At 47.4% G+C, this 15,889-nt stretch overlaps 1 protein-coding gene across 1 annotated transcript in view; it reads right to left on the reverse strand.

Annotated features, from left to right (window-relative positions):
* Window positions 1-15,889, reverse strand: part of LOC148020974 (uncharacterized) — a 251,506-nt gene that overhangs the window by 138,077 nt on the left and 97,540 nt on the right. The window contains exon 3 of the mRNA XM_087699486.1: window positions 14,919-15,018. Within this exon, the coding sequence (XP_087555612.1) occupies window positions 14,919-15,000 (82 nt within the window). The 5' untranslated portion in view covers window positions 15,001-15,018. The remainder of the gene's footprint in view (window positions 1-14,918; window positions 15,019-15,889) is intronic.

Here is a 15,889-nt window from a genome sequence, read left to right on the forward strand (position 1 = left end):
TGCCATAACTCTGTCTATAACATAGCAGGAGTAAAAGTGGATGCCACATACGCTAACTGATCAATTGAAACAGCATCCATCTCATATAACCCATGACATAAAGTGCCAATCAAGACCAAAGTCATGTGTTCCTTATCTCTAACCATGCATCTGTCATCATCAAAGGTGACCTGCAATCCAAAGAAGAAATAGAGAGAAAATTCTTCCTTTATTCTTGGCACAACCAAAGCATCCTGTAGGCGGATAATAGAGCCATCAATGGCTATGAACAAAATCTCCCAAATACCTCTAACAGGGTATGATGCATTGTTGGCACACCATACAGACTTGGCAACTAGAGCTTCAATAACAGAAGCAAATGAATCTCTGCAAGATGTGATGTGCCTAGAAGTACCACTGTCAAAAAACCAAGTGCCTGCATCCTCAGTAGACCTAAATGCTCTATCAGCCCAAGAAGAGTCATAACTGCATGTGTAAAAGCAATAGTCCCTGCCTACAACAAAGGACGCTGACTCAGTAGCAGTGGAAGGAGCATTAGAACAGACATTCCTAACTCCTTTTTCTTCCCCTTGGCGATGTGTTTTCTACACTCAGTGATGTATGGCCTGGCTTCTCGCAATAATGGCATTTTCCCTTCTTGGCTTGTATGCCCCTTATTTTTTAACCTATGAAGTACCTGAAGTTCCAGAGCTCTACAGAGCATTCTTTACTTGGCTGCCTCTGCCTTTCTGTCTTGCCATAAAAGCATGCTCAGAGGCTATGATTTTCACAACACTATTTCTTTTTGTTTGCTCCTCCTCTAGAAGCAAACTGACCAACTGAAGAAAAGTAATCGGCTGTGGGGCAATCCTCATGGTGAGGTTTAGGGCCGTATGAAAAGCCAAGTACCAAGGAGGTAATGCGTTCAATGTAGTAGATATTAGCTGTGCATCTAAATAGTACTCATTGATATTCATAGGTTGCTCACACAAGTCCTGAATTTTATTCGAGTGATCCTGCAGAGAATCACCCTCATCCATCTTTAATGTCTCAAGCTGGTCTCATTCTTAATAGCAACGACAAAGTCTGTGCATCCCGTGTATCCCATGCTTTTTGAGCTGCTAATCTTTGGGGAAGTAGCTAAAGTGGAGCAGGTTGAACAGGCTAAGGTACCCGTTGTCCATGCCCTCGTGGAGGAGTAGTAGGAGCCACAACTCCAGGCCTAACTTCTTCTCCACTGACATAGTCCCAAAGATTATCGCCCCTGTCTTTGCCATCCATCACCTGTCCCGTTGCCTTCCCTGCAGCCCAACCTCCCCCACCAGCCTATGCCTGACCTCTCCCCCCCCCCCCCCCTTGCTAGTCCCCCCACCCCCGCCCACCCTGCCGTCCCCTCCCCCCCGCCCACCCTACTACCCCCGCCATACCTACCCCCTCCCCGCCCTACTGTCCCCCTGCCATACCTACCCCTTGCCTACCTTGCTGGTCCCCCCCTCCCGCCAGGCCACCCTCTGATCCAGCCCCCCCCCCCCCCCCCCCGACGCGCTGCCTTTGTCCGGGATCGCGATCCCGTCCGTGGTATCCAACAACCCCCTCCCCCAAAACTGCCAAACAAAACAACCCTCCCCCCCCCCCCCCCCCACACCATTGTTCCCCCCACCCTCCAAGTTGCTCCCTCCCCTGCAGCAACTTTTCCCCTCAGGGAGCACCGCGACGTGATTGGTCAAACACTGGCGCACTCAGCAAGTGCCCCCAGTCAAACACCTTGTGCGTTGTCCTCTCTGAGGAGCAACTCTTAGCCGTTGGAGCTAAGAAGCTAGAGCTAAAGAAAACAGCGATTTATGGTCAGGTTGTAGGACATTCCCCAGCCAAGGCCTAACTTCGGGACTGGCTTCAGTCCACGTTGCGCATCGGCACAGCGCAGATTGTGGACACGGTCCTAATGGACCAAGGGATTTTCACGGTCAGGCTCAGCTCGGTAGATGCAGCTCGAGAGTTACTTGCCAGTTCACCATATGCGTCCACGAAGAGGGTCATATACATGGTCCCTTAGTACAGTGGCTTTACTATGGAGGCATTTGTACTCCACAACAAGTTTCTTTGGCACCCGGTCACCCTTCTTTTCCCCAACCTAGCGATAGAGTATCGCCAGTTGGTGGAAAACTTTGGATGGCTCTTCGGCACTATCCTTTCCGTGTCCTTCGTGGATGCAGTGACAGCTGCAAGAGTCCCAAAGGTATGTGTGGCATTGAAAGAGGTCAAGAATATCCCACAATTCCTAGAGATTGAGGCGGGCAAACACTCCTTTAGGCCGTAGGTCATTGTGATGTGGCAGCCAGGGCAATGCTTGTGCTACCATGACTTTGGGCATCATGCAGCAGGTTGTACGCGTTTCGGAGCCAAGGTGGCTCCGCTGACAAGCCCACAAGTGAACGCTGATGGCTTCACACGGGTCTAGAGACGAGAGAGAGGCAGACGCCCCCTCGGCAAAGCACTCCACAGCCCCCCTTGCCTGCCCCACCTGGCACGACCGCAGCCCCCCACATCCACCACCCGCGCCACAAACTACCTCTCCTGAGTCCCCAGAACCCCCACACCCACCTCCCCCCACATCCCATGCCCCCCCCCCTCAATTGACCCTGGCCCACAGCCCCCCATTTCTAGGGCCATCAGCGCCCCCCCCCCCCCCCCCCCCGACACCCCCCATGTACCTCTGTCCATCCCACCATCCCTTGATCATCCTTCCCCCCCCCCCAACACCCCCGTACCGAGTATCCCCCCTGATCCGCACTTGGTTCAGGCGATCCCCCCCAACCCACCCCCCCCCCTTCTCCCACAGGAGGTGATAAGCCACACACGCCTACATCCTACTCACACCAGCAATCCTCCCCCTCCAATACAGCCACCAGCTCATCCACCCCTACCGCCCGTCACACTTTCCCGAGACAGGCACAGTTGTTGCCATAGGAGTTCTTCCGCAGTGGCCCATGGTCCTACTTGAGAGTTGCAGAGCGCACAAAGTTCCCACCACCTCTAGAGGTGGGGATCTTCGTGGTTCGTAAATCAAGGAGGAGCAAGGTCCATCTACTAGCACCACCGGGTTGACCAAACTACTCATTTTTTCTTCAGTCCTCTTACTTAGGGGAGTGGACGATGATATAGATAGAGGAGTTGAAGAGTCAGGTGGTGGACCACACCTCCTAGTGGATGGGAGAAGAAGGACTAGCATTGTTTGCACAACAGTGGCCTGGTTGCATGATGGATATTAACTAATGGGCTGGTGCCGAGGTCCCTCACCTAAGCATTATCTTTCGAGCCCCTCCACAGTGGAGAGCTCCGAGGGATGTGATCGAGTGGCCCTTGGCACAAGCGGCCTGTTTCTGCAAGTGCACAGAATCTCGACTCTCAGCATGGCTGATAGATGCATTGATAGTACCACCTCGAACATCTATCACACTTATGGTCCAGCCGAGGTCCACCATGGGGGATTGGAGTTCGTCGTCCAGACTAGTGGCAAAGAGTACCTGCAAACCTCAGTTTCTCCTCTTCATCAGCAGCCTCCACACCGAACAAATGCCTGTTCGGTTAGTCAAGTTTCCCCATGACCTTACACCATGCATCTTGGAATGTGAATAGCCTCCACTACAGTGGGGCACGTGGTTCCAGGAAATTGATTGTTCGGCAGGAGCTGCAACCTGCCCTTGCTTGTCGGACAGATCGACATCTTACTTCTACGGGAGCACAAGCTCACCCCCACCCAAGCCCAACGGGTAGGGAAGGTACTCCCAAGCAGCTCACACTTACTGGGAGCACGCCATAAGTGCCCACGAAAGGAGTGGAGGCGTATGCACCTCTATTGGTCTGAGTCTTACCGCTTGTGTACGAGACCACGGGATGATAGTGGCAAGGAGGGTGATATGGATCAGATTGGATATTGGGACTCGTGCCTTGGAATCCTTAATATCTATGCCCCTACGGAGGTTAGGGCACGCAGCACGTTCTGGGTGGAGATTGCGGAAGGACTCCCAGAGGTGGAGTCCTAGATTGTTGGAGGAGACTTCAACAACCTGGAGGCTTTGGAGGACCAGCAGGGCAGAGGGAAAAACTACCAGGGCATGGCCGGGGAGGAACAAGAGGCATAGGAGGTCTTTCTACTGGAAGTAGGAGCACGCGATGCCTAGAGAGACCCTACCTTCCACAGGAGAGAGAGGTCGTTGGACTTCTCTTGGGGATACAAGCAACTAGGTGGAGTCCTGCTGGAGTGGTTGGACAGGTTTTATGTGGGAGAGTGGGGAGACTCTCGGGGAGGCCAGATTGGGCAGTTGGCGAGCACCATGTTGTCCCGATCATTGCTCGGTTCTCCTAACACTAGATACCCAACATCTACCCTAGATACACAATCTTCTTGGATCCTTGACTTGATCTATAGGAGGGAGGAGGTGACGAGACAAATATAGCAAATTTGGACACAGTGGGGCAGGAGGGACCAGATTGTAGAGGAGGTTGCATAGGTCCTAGCTGAGTTGAGTAGAATCTGCCAAGAGGCAGCCATACAGACCAGGCAGCAGAGCTTGAAGAAGGAGAGAGCACTCCGACAGGAACTTGCAGCCACGCAGAGATTATAGGCACCAGGGGATCCCACTCTCCATGCACAGCAGATGCATGCGCGAGCAGCCATTGCTAGCCTAGAGGACGGGCGCTCAGAGTTCTCTTTCCACACCTCATTAGCTTTCTGGGCACGGAAGGGGGACACGATATGCAGGGAGTTTTCCAAGTGCACCAGCCTCGCACCTCAGGAGAGCAGATACACAACCTCTGAGATCAGTATGGGAGGACCCATTCTAGCCCAAATGAGGTGACGGAGATTGCCACTGCCTACTACAGTCGCCTCTTCCAGCAAGAGACAGCCTCAGCTAGAGGACAACGATGTACAAAGAAGGTCTGGGATAACATCCCATCCCTCCTCACAGAGGAGATGGGACACTTCCTCCTAGCTCCCTTCACAGAGAAGGAACTAGAGGAGGCTTTCCATACACAGGACAGGCAGAGATGCCCATGGGAGGATGGCCTCTCTAAGGCTTTCTTCACTACCTTCAGGGAAGTGGTAAAGGACCCCCTACTGATGGCCTTTCAGGAGATTTTCACTTCAGGACAGATGCCAAGGAGTCTTTCGGTAGGCCTTATCAGTATTCTCCCCAAAGGGGGAGACCAGTTGGAGCTTTCCAAGTGGAGAGTGATCACCTTATTGTTAGTGGCCTATAAGGGGCTGGCAAAAAATAATTCGTAGGCGACTGCGCCCCGTGATTCCAGACATCGTACATGACACACAAACAGGCTTTGTCCAAGATAGGAGTATCCTGGACAATGTATTCACCTTCTTTGAGGCGACAGAGTGGGCCTAGCACACTGGGCAGAGATTGGCTGTACTACTCTTGGATTTTGAGAAAGCGTGTGATAGGGTGGATTGGGATTTCCTAAAGGGCACCATGGTGAGGTTGGGTTTCCCCCAAGCTTGGATTTGCGAGGTCTCCGCACTTTACAGATCGGTCACCAGCAGGGTTGTCATAGAAGGGAGGCGAGGGGAGGAGTTTCGGCTGGAGAGATCGGTTTGACAGGGCTGCTCCCTGGCCCCGTACCTGTTCCTTCTCTTTGCAAAGGCGATGTCTCACTTCCTCACGTCATGTGTGAGCGGATTACATGGCCTCCGACTTCCAGTAAGAGAGGAGACCGAGTTGTTAGACTCAGAGTATGCAAATCAATGCTCTACATAGAGGACGACTAGGAGAGAGTGAGGCTGGCCCTTGAGGTGTTCTGTTTTGCAGCGGGAGGAAAAATCAACACGCGAAAGTCGGTTGGTTTACTCACAGGCCCGGACTCTAGCAGGGAGTGGGACGTCCACCTCCGATTTAGATGGGTGAGCAAAGGACAGACTATCCGGTACCTAGGGTTCGAGGTGGGACATGACATCATTCCCGCCCCACAATTTCTTCCAGTCCTCGATTCTATTCGGAGGAAGCTAACCTACTGGAGCAAGGCTCGCCTCTCACTAGCCGGCCAAGCCCTGTTGGTTAACCAGGTTCTCCTAGCGAGGGCCTGGTACATCGCCTCGTGTTGGTGCTTCTCCTCCTGCGTAATGCAGCTTCACCGCCTAGTGCGGAATTTCCTTTGGTCCAGGTCAGACCGCTCTAGGGATTCCAAGGCCAAAGTGGCATGGGCAACCATCATACGACATTGGTTAGAGGGAGGGCTTGGGATCATAGACCAGATCACCCTTCCTACGCAGCTTGCTCTGCGTGTGGGAAGGCCTTCGTAAGGCCCTAATCCAAAGCCTCCTAGGCTATCAAGAGGAGATAGACCATCAACTGGTGATTTGGAACCCCTAGGTCAGGGATCGGGAGGGGCACAGATTGGCGAGCGCCCCCACATCTAGTGGGCTGGTTGGGACCCTGGCCAGGCTCGTACCATCAAGACATGGCGGGAGGTATACAAGATGGCGAACGAGGAGGTGATGCAGCAAAGTATCAGGCTACCAGCGAGGAGTGGAGCTAAGGAGAAGGGAGCTGGATGCAGCAATACCTTAGGAGAGCCGATAGAGCCCGGGGAGGTATGGGCCGCTAGGTTTTCATCAGCAGGCATCCCCCTACAGGTGGTAGGAAGAGTGGGTGACGCTCCACTTGGGACCTTTTTCACAGTGCAAGAGGGGGGGCGTCTGGCTCTTAACAAAGGGCAACAGGACGAGGGGATAGTTGTCCTTTCATGAAAGAGGATCCAGGTGATTGGCCTTCAGGGGAAGACATTGCGGCTTGACCCTTTGGTTTTTGGCATGAGCGCCGGGAGTGGCGGCTCTAGATCTGGGAAGGAAGGCCACTTGATGAGCTGGAGTGGGATCTCGGAGAGTGGCTTTGGCCGGCCACTGTGGTCGCCAAGAAGCCACCGAGGTTCCTGGAGTACACCGCCAAGATTGGCAAACACGTACAGATGCAGGAGGATATGGATTGGGCGCCCTCACATAGCAGGCAGTGGGCAAAGCACAGCATCACGGAGCCGTTCCAATGGATCTTCTGGCACTGCCTATGGGACAGCTAGAGGCCAAGGAGGGTATCGTATTTTTTATGGCTGGTGGCACATGGAGGCTTGGCGGTGGGAAGCTGGCTTGCCCAGATGCAAAAGGAGGGAGTTTGTAAGCACTGCACATAGCAATCTATGGAAACCCCAAAGCACTGCCTTTGGTCGTGTGAGGCGGCACAGCTCGTGTGGAGAGGAGTATGTTGCATCCTTCGCTGCATAGCACTGAGCCTTGGATGTATCTCTTGGGGAGCTTTCTACTGGGAAGCGGTCAGCCAGGGCCCTCACCTTCTGTATGAGGCCGGGATGCAAGATATGATATTCATTATCGAGGCAGGGTCGTGAGCAGAGGTGGGTTTAGAGGCTCTACCCATCTGCTAGGTACTGGAGCCCACAGCAGACCGCTCTAAGGTATGGGAAATCATAGGGAGTCTTACTGGTTGGCATATCTGGAAGGTGCGGTGTTAGGTGGCTTTCGGCGGAGAGAGACTTTCAGTACAGATGACCTTGGCAGAGCTCTGGATCTCCATCATCCACTCCCTTCGAGGTTGATGGGATCAAGTGCAGGGCGAGTCCAGGGCTTGTCAGGAGCTCCGATGTCATTTCAGGTGCACTTGGGGCGGCCAAGACCTGTTCTTCGTGATGCAGGCAGGCATCCCCACATGGCGATACACCCCCCCTCCATGGCTTCTTACCCCCATCCCCCCCAGACCGCCTTGAGAGGCTTGTATATATGATGTATCTGTGACTTTCATCAGCTCTAGCTTGGTCTATTGAGCATGAGTGCTCTGTTGTAATCAGTTTTTTTGAGTAATATAATCAGCCACATTTTACAGGAAAAAAAAGTCCAAAAGCTTTTTCGCAACCAGCACATTCTTCATCATGAAGGACCAAAGTGAGTTGTTACCATCCAATCTGTCCTCCTTGGATACATAGGTAAATACATCCCCTCCCTAATTTGCCATGATAATCAATACCAAAAGAAGGCAAAAGAGCAATGTCCAAGCTAGACCAACCTGGAAATCTCCAAAATTTCCAGAAAATAAAACAAATAGCTTGCTGCAATTAGTACACTGAGGTGCACTCTATCAAAACTGTCTGTAATGCACGCACTCCAAGGTGCATTCAATGCTCATCAACACTGTATGAGCAAAATCCCCAAAATTTCTTGCCCCGAAATTGTCAAAAACAGTCTATCTCTAATTGAGACTGGAGTACATTTGCCAATGTCTCCACAAAGATCAAAAGCCCCAAAATTCTTGACTTATTTGCCAAGAAATTTGCATCAATCGTGTCCCAGACACGTATTCAGATTTCTGTGCCTGCCCTTGTCCAGAGATGAATCTGGAATAAAATAATAATAATAATAACTTGTACCTCTGTTTCTCAACTGCCTGTTCTGGAGGCAACGGCTTGTGCCAGTGTGGATGGTGTAAACTTGAGGTTCATGGCGCGCTAGAGGCCAAGTGCAGGAGATCAGGCCACAAGGCAGCGCTGGCACAGGCACAGGTGGTGCTGGAGACGGGTGTGGCACAAGGCATGGGCAGCGCTGGAGGCGGACTGCTGGTGTTCAAGCAGCGCTCAGCAGACACAGGCAGCGCTTGCATAGGCGCAGACAGTGCTGCTGGCGAGCGAGGAACAGGGCGTGACGGCTCTCCCAAGCAGACAGGTGGGCTCAGGACAGCGCTACACAGGCGGTACAAGCGACAAGGGCCACTGTTGACGAGCTGCTGCAGGGGGGCACTGGGCAGTCTTTCACCAAAGGCAGAGCTAGACTGAGTGGGACTCCTAGAGGCTGAGCAAAGCTGAACACAGCTCTGATACCAAATGTGAGAGGCTAAGAGGATCGATGCTTAGTTGAAAATGCAGTAGACAGTGTGGCGAGTAAAGCACGACACCCAATGCAATAGATTGAAAGAGTGTAAGTTGAAAGTACAAAGTACAACCCTTAAATCTTAGGGTTGTAGGGGGTGTTCACACCCGAACATGATAAGTGTCTGTAATGTGTAACATAGGCACATACAAAAAAAGAGAATAAGTCAGGGGGAAAAAACCTCTCATACTGAGAGTAAAAAGTGCCCCAATGTCCTACTGATCACCGACACTCCTCTATGAGCATAGGCATGAGTGAAACCCAACACTTATGGGTGACTTTAATGTTTGTGTGTCTATGGATAAGGAGACTCCACCACACTTGGTTATGGATGGTCCTAACCTATCAAGCATGGTAAAAAGTGCCCCAATGTCCTACTAATCACCGACACTCCTCTATGAGTGTAGGCATGAGTGAAAACCAACACTTATGGGTGACTTTAATATTTGTGTGTCTATGGATAAGGTGACTCCACCACACTTGGTTATGGATGGTCCTAACTATCAAGCATGGGATGTTATGGCCGCCTTAGCTTTGAAATAGGACATGTGGTCATGGTTTTATCCTTATGAGTTAGGATTTACATATCGATGTCTTCAACATTCGGAAACCTGGGCCCATCTAGATAGACTGTACATTTTCCAAAGTGATTATTTTCTTCCAATTGAGATTTTCCTGTGGGTGGAGAGGCACGATGTCCTTTCAAATCATTACCCCTTGGTTTTGGATATGACTCATTGGCCAGTGCATGCTTTCAAGGCTCTGCTTGGTTGCTTGTCTTTACATTTTAATCAATCTTTTTTGTTGAACGATGAGTCTCTTGGGTGCATGTAGCAATGGATTGGTGAGTTCAGTACACGAGTTTTGTCTGGGGGTATTGATGTATGGCCTATTTTTAGGGATAATGGCCGAGCTTTGTCCCAAAATTATAACACTCAGCATGCCTCTGCTTTTCGACCGAGTTGCAGTATTTACACTCTTTGCCAGAACAGTTGGTCACTATACAAAAGGCTAGGGATAACTCTAATGACTTGGTCACATGTTCTGAATGGCTGAAGTGTAAAGTTCAAGCTCTTCAAGAGGAAGAATATGTTCAGTACAAATTGCTGGGTTGCTTGGATGCTTTTGCATGATAATAACTATCAGACTTTTTTTTTTTTTTGGCTCATCCGTGCCAAAAATATGCCCCAGGAGAATATTGTGCAGTTGATGAATGAGCAAGTTGATATGGTTGTTGAGCCCATATCTATCATTCAAACATGTCTCAAATACTATGGATCATTGCTTGGTCCACAAGAATTTCTTTCCAATTTTGTTCATTCTGCCTGTAGATACATTTGTAATTTGGTTCAAAATCAGGTTAAGTCAGAATGGCAGAACTTGATGGAGGCAGATATTATAGAGGAAGAAGTTGAGCAACTGTTGTCCCATTTACCACATAGGAAAAGCCAAGGTTAAGATGGCCTCCCTAACAAGCTATTCTCAACCAATGTGCAACACCCTAAGGACCCATTGACTCGCCTTTGCCATCATGTCTGGCAATCCAGATCAATGCCTTCAGATTGAAAAATTGCAGTCATTCGTCTGCTGCCCAAAGCTCCTTACCCACACACTTAAAATAGTGGAGACCCACTTCTATTATGGGTTCCTTGTACAAAATATTTTCCAAAGTCATTGCCAACAAATTGTATCATCCACATCAATATAGTTTCATTAAGGGACGGAATATCATGCATAATATTTTGAATGTTCAGATGGGGATTGATTATGCCAAAGCCTCTGGCGAATAGGTGATGATGATCCACTTGGATATTGAAAAGGCTTTTGATTATGCCAGCTAGTCTTTCATGCGACAATTGATGTCTAACATGGCCTTTGGTCCCTACATGAGTTCTCTCATTGACACCATCAGCCTAAATGCAGTGGCACATGTTGCGCTTAATAGGGGAGTCACAGATGAAATTGTTTTATTTTGTTCTCTTCATCAAGGATGCCCTCTCAATCCCTTATTGTTGCATTGGTCACTCATCCCATGCTCTCTTTGTTGGATCGGTTGGCTGATGATGGGGAGATTGTTTGTTTCTCTCTCCCTAGTGGTTCCCAACTTTTGGGCCAATGTTTTAGATGATTCTTTTATGTTCCTTAAGGCTGATCTGATGATAGCTGTTTTGGGCCTTCACATTAATGTTCAGAAATATACATTGATCCCTTGCATGGAGAGTGATCTGCAAGAATTGTGTTGGCTAGGAATTGTTGTTTCTAAAGGAGATATTACCCGACATTTGGGATATGCCATTGGTGTGGATGTCTCTCCTCGAGCATTGCTTGATTGAATGTCCTCCCGAATCCATGATAGGTTTATGTATTGGAAATATCAAGGCTGGCCTCTTCATGTGCAGCTCAAAGTGGCTCAATCTATCATGATTAGTATGGTCTCATATTTTTTACCGGTGATTCCTTAGACTGAGAATTCTCTTTTGAAATTGATGCAACCCATCCACTTTATGTTATGAGAAACCAAAAAAAGGCAATCATTTGGGTTAGGTGTGGATAACTTCATGGCATATTATTACTCCAAAATGGTTGGGAGAATTTGCTCTATTGGATGTCAATCTTCATATGAAAGCTATGAGAATGACACTTTTGCAAGCCCTTTGTTCAGAGGGTCATCCTTGAACTGATGTTGCAAAATTCTTTATCAAGGAGACTAGCATCTCCCATGGATGCACGGTTATCTAAGCATCTTGGTGACATGCATTGAATTCTACACAACCTCTTAGCATCAAGTAGCATGAGGTTGATTCATTACCATCATAAAATCTTGTAGATTGTTTTGCAAACTTGACATAATCTATGGCCCCATTGGGTTACTATGCAGAAATTGGCAGGATGTTTCTGCTTTTGTATTTACCTAATTGTTTAATTGTCTCATTAATCTCCTTGTTTTTAATGGTATTTACCTGAGTATTTGATGTTTCAGCTTTTTTATTTACCAAACAACTTAAGTAAATAATTATTAATGCATTATTTATCTGAGAGATTTGGTAATACCGTCAATAGCCTTCCTTGTGAAAGACAGTGAGCTTTTTTTCTCTTGCTGCAAATTCATTTACCAATGTTGGTAGTCGAGAGTTTCCCAGAGGATCTTTAGCAAAATTTCTTGGTGTAAATTGTGGGTTTTTGAAGGAGGTAGTGGAAAGATTACCTCGGGAGACTTCTATGAGATTGGGAAAATTTTTAGGGCCTCTAATTGTACTTGTGCTTGTGTGAGAACAAACACCAAGGTGGTGGGTGTGCTAGTGGTAGGGGAAGTGATATTAATCAAGTTTATGGTTTGAGGTGCTTGTGTATTTTTGGTTTTGGGGCAATCTCGAGTTTAACGGTTGTGAGAACTTGGGAAAAACCAGCATGGAGAGGTTCCTTCAGGGAGGGTGGGTGCATCATGTCTTCATCAGTGTACTTGAGTGAGTTGAGCTCTTGGATGATCAGATTTTCTTGATTTCCCAAGTACAAAGTCTTTAAAAACTCATCCTTGAGGGATGCCCAAGTCACAAACTGGTTCTCCAAAACTTGACTATACAACTTATCCGCAGCATTATCTAGGTAGAGGGGAAATTGCAAGAAAGTCATCCTCCCTATCTACCCCTCTACTCTGACATAAACTGCAGAAATGGCAGAAATGGTCTTCAAGACCTTTAGTGGCTAGCCCCTTGAAGGTGGGCAGCTTTATATTTATTGGTCTTAGTGCCTTGTGAAGAGGCTTAGGGGTATCAACTCCTACCCCTGAGCTCCTGCCGGCTGCCATGCCTATGCTAGTCATTTCCGTCTTGCTTATCTTTTGGTTCATGGGATAGGTTCCCATGACTTGACACCTATTAAAAACTTGAAGAAGAGTTTCAACAGTGGAAATGGAAGCTAACTCGAAGAATTTGCGAGGGCAGGTTTTAGGCATACACTTCAAACCTTCCAACAATTAGAAACTTGGAGAGTCGAGTCCCACCATGGTCGCCAAACTGTAGGGTGATCGTCATGTCGGCATGCATACAAGGTGCAGAGGGTTCCTCAAAGTAGTATGCTCGCTCTGATCAATGCATACACCTCCAAATTCCTTAATATTTCTCGTGAATGCTAATGCAAAAAGGATTGTGGGGAGAAGGTTTGGAAAAAGAGGGGAGAGATGTCTAGGAACAAAAAGGGAAGTCTAGAGGGAAGAGGGAAAATGCTGCGGAGAAGTTAGACAGAGAAGTCTGGATGCAAGAAGTTTGAAGAGAGAGAAGTCTGGGAAAGAGGAGAAGTCAAGCAGAGAAGTTTGGAGGCAAAAAGTCCAGAGACAAAAAAGTCTTGGGAAGAGGAGAAGTTGAACCAAGAAGTCTAGAAACAAGAATTCCAGTGACAGTGAAGTCTGGAGAAAAGAAGAAACTAGGAAAGTCTAGAGAGAAGAGCAAAGACAAAAAACGGTAGAGAGAGGTCTAATTCTGGAGAAAGAGAATTCTAGGGAAGAGGAGAGATTGGAGAAGTCTGGAGAGAAGAGTAGAGACAAAGAAGTGAAGTGTAGAGAGAGAGGTCTAAGTAAGGAGAGAAGATCAGAGGCAAAGAGGTCTTGAAGACGAGGGGCTAGAGAGAGGAAGTCTGGAGAAAAGAAGAGAGAGAAAGTGAAGTCCGGAGAGAAAAGGGAAGAGAGAGAAGTTTCGAGACTAGGATGATAGCATGAGATGTGACGTTTGGAGTGGAGAGAGAGAAAAGTACACCAAAGAGCACACTTCTATTAGCACAAAATGATTGTTTGATACAATGGTCACCTCTGCTCTCTTTTTATAAGTGAAGAGGGGAGGGCAAAAGATCTTCATACAATATCTCGAGACCTTGGGTGGTGGAAGGAGATATTCTCTTAGACTTGTTGCCCAAAAATTTCTGGGTTGGAGCATCCCTTGCAGGTCGGGTCTTTCTACCTCCGAAAGTCTCCAAATAAAAGTCTCAAGGAGAAACCTTTGGCGGGGCAGTCCTTGACCCAGGTCCGCATTGGGTAAGCCAAGGTCCGAGAAGTCCCCAAAAAAAGGCACCTGGAGAAAATTCAAAAAAACCTCTCTAGAGAAAAATCATAAGTCACTCAAGTACAGCAGTAAAAAATAGACCACTAAACTACCTTGTACATGATAAAAGAGTGTTCCCGTGCTATATATAAAGTGAGTACAACTCGAATACTTGCTGCTGTATACAAGTGTGAAATACAAATCAAAGCTTTTTTATGCTATTCAAAAGAGCTCATATCCATGTGTGATGCATGTGCAGCTGGTAGAGATCCTGCCCCATGACTAGGTTCCTCTCTGAGTGAGAGAGGTGTATGGAGGGGGAATCAAGGTCATACTGGAAGGGGGGAGGTGGTCCATGTCAATCCCAAAACCAGTAAGCCACTGCTTGACCCGTGTATACCATGAGGTCTCGTATTCCATCTGACCTAGCTGTCAAGAAGCCTCAAATGCTCTCCTAGGTAGTCGATCTGGATGCATGGCCCGTACTCTGTGGATAAAGCTGATGGTCTGGAAGAGAGCCTCTATTATCATGGGGGGTGTAGCAAACTCTACTCTCATGATCTCATGTGGTACTGATGGCTTGCTATGAATCATCCGAGAGAGCATGATGGCCTGTGGTCTCTCAATCTATGTCCATAAGTGAGTAGCCAAGCCAAGCCTCCAAATTGGTGCACAATACATCATGGCTGGTGTAGCCAGTATATCAAATTAATGGAGTGTAACTGGACACATCACATTTTTGCTTCCAAAATTTAGCCTGAATATATATAGGTACACTGCATGTTTCTACACAAACCTATAAGATCTAATCTAAAAGAAAGGTAAACCAATTAAAATACGTTTGGACTTGAAGTAGAGACATAGTATTTGAAAGTTTATTGTTTCAGAAACAACTCACACATACACTAACGCTTCAAAAAAAATTCAAATATAATACAACCCCATTCTCGTACACTCTTGAGCAACATTACCTGCTGCAAGTGTGCCTCTAAAAATGGTTGAAATGTTGAAGAAGGGGAAAATGTCCCTACACACAGTGCCATTGCTTGCCATCCTCGTGTATTGCTTGATCTACATAAAAAAAGTATCTATCTGGCTAAAACTGGTTGAGCAGTTCCAGCTACGTACAATGCATCTATTGGCAATATGTAAAATGATCATAAAAATGATATTTCCCTGAAAAAAGAAGTCTGCTGCATACAATAACCAGTGGTTTGAAATTTGAAAGGTGAACCAATAAGAGTGGTTTGTTTCTATTCATATGATTAAGCATTCAGGTTTTATATGATTACTAATATTAGGCATATGGAAATTTTATTCATTACCTGCTTGGATTTCCTGTAGTTTGTTTACATATCTGACAAAATATTTCATCCCGGAGGTCAAAATATTTGATTCCCAGCATTAGAATCTGTTGAATATGGTAAATAATGTCGATTTGTGTAGGGATATCTCCCATGTAAGACATGAGATCTGACACAAGAAAGATACCTTGATGAATTCAAATAGATACATGGAAGTTTCAGAAATTTTCTTTGTTTCTTAGAAAACCACACATGAAAAGCTGTTTTCTGCAAAGTCTTTGTGATATTACTCGATTCCTAAGAAATTTTATGTGAAAGGTCAACTGGTTACCTCTAGAGAGGAAATGGTTGAGGGTATCAAAACAATAGAGATACACAGGTCTCAGGTATGACATGGCATGGACGGTTAAAAAGAAAGCTCAGTTTCTTAGAGAAGTGTGCTTATCTTAAGGACCTGCCTAGCAAATGGCATGTGGATACAAGGAAATTTCAAGGGAGAGAATACTTTCTCATCTTTGGTCAGCACTTGAGCTTGATTGCCCGTCCATACTTCGTACAGAGTGGACTACAGGACATTGTCACAGATGGGAGCTGATTGCTAGCATTCTTGCTTTGCTTATCTAGCACTACAAGATGCA

This window comes from Lygodium microphyllum, chromosome 18, assembly GCF_053477565.2.
Source record: "Lygodium microphyllum isolate KBCC chromosome 18, Lygodium_microphyllum_v1.1.10, whole genome shotgun sequence".
Lineage (NCBI taxonomy): Eukaryota > Viridiplantae > Streptophyta > Polypodiopsida > Schizaeales > Lygodiaceae > Lygodium > Lygodium microphyllum.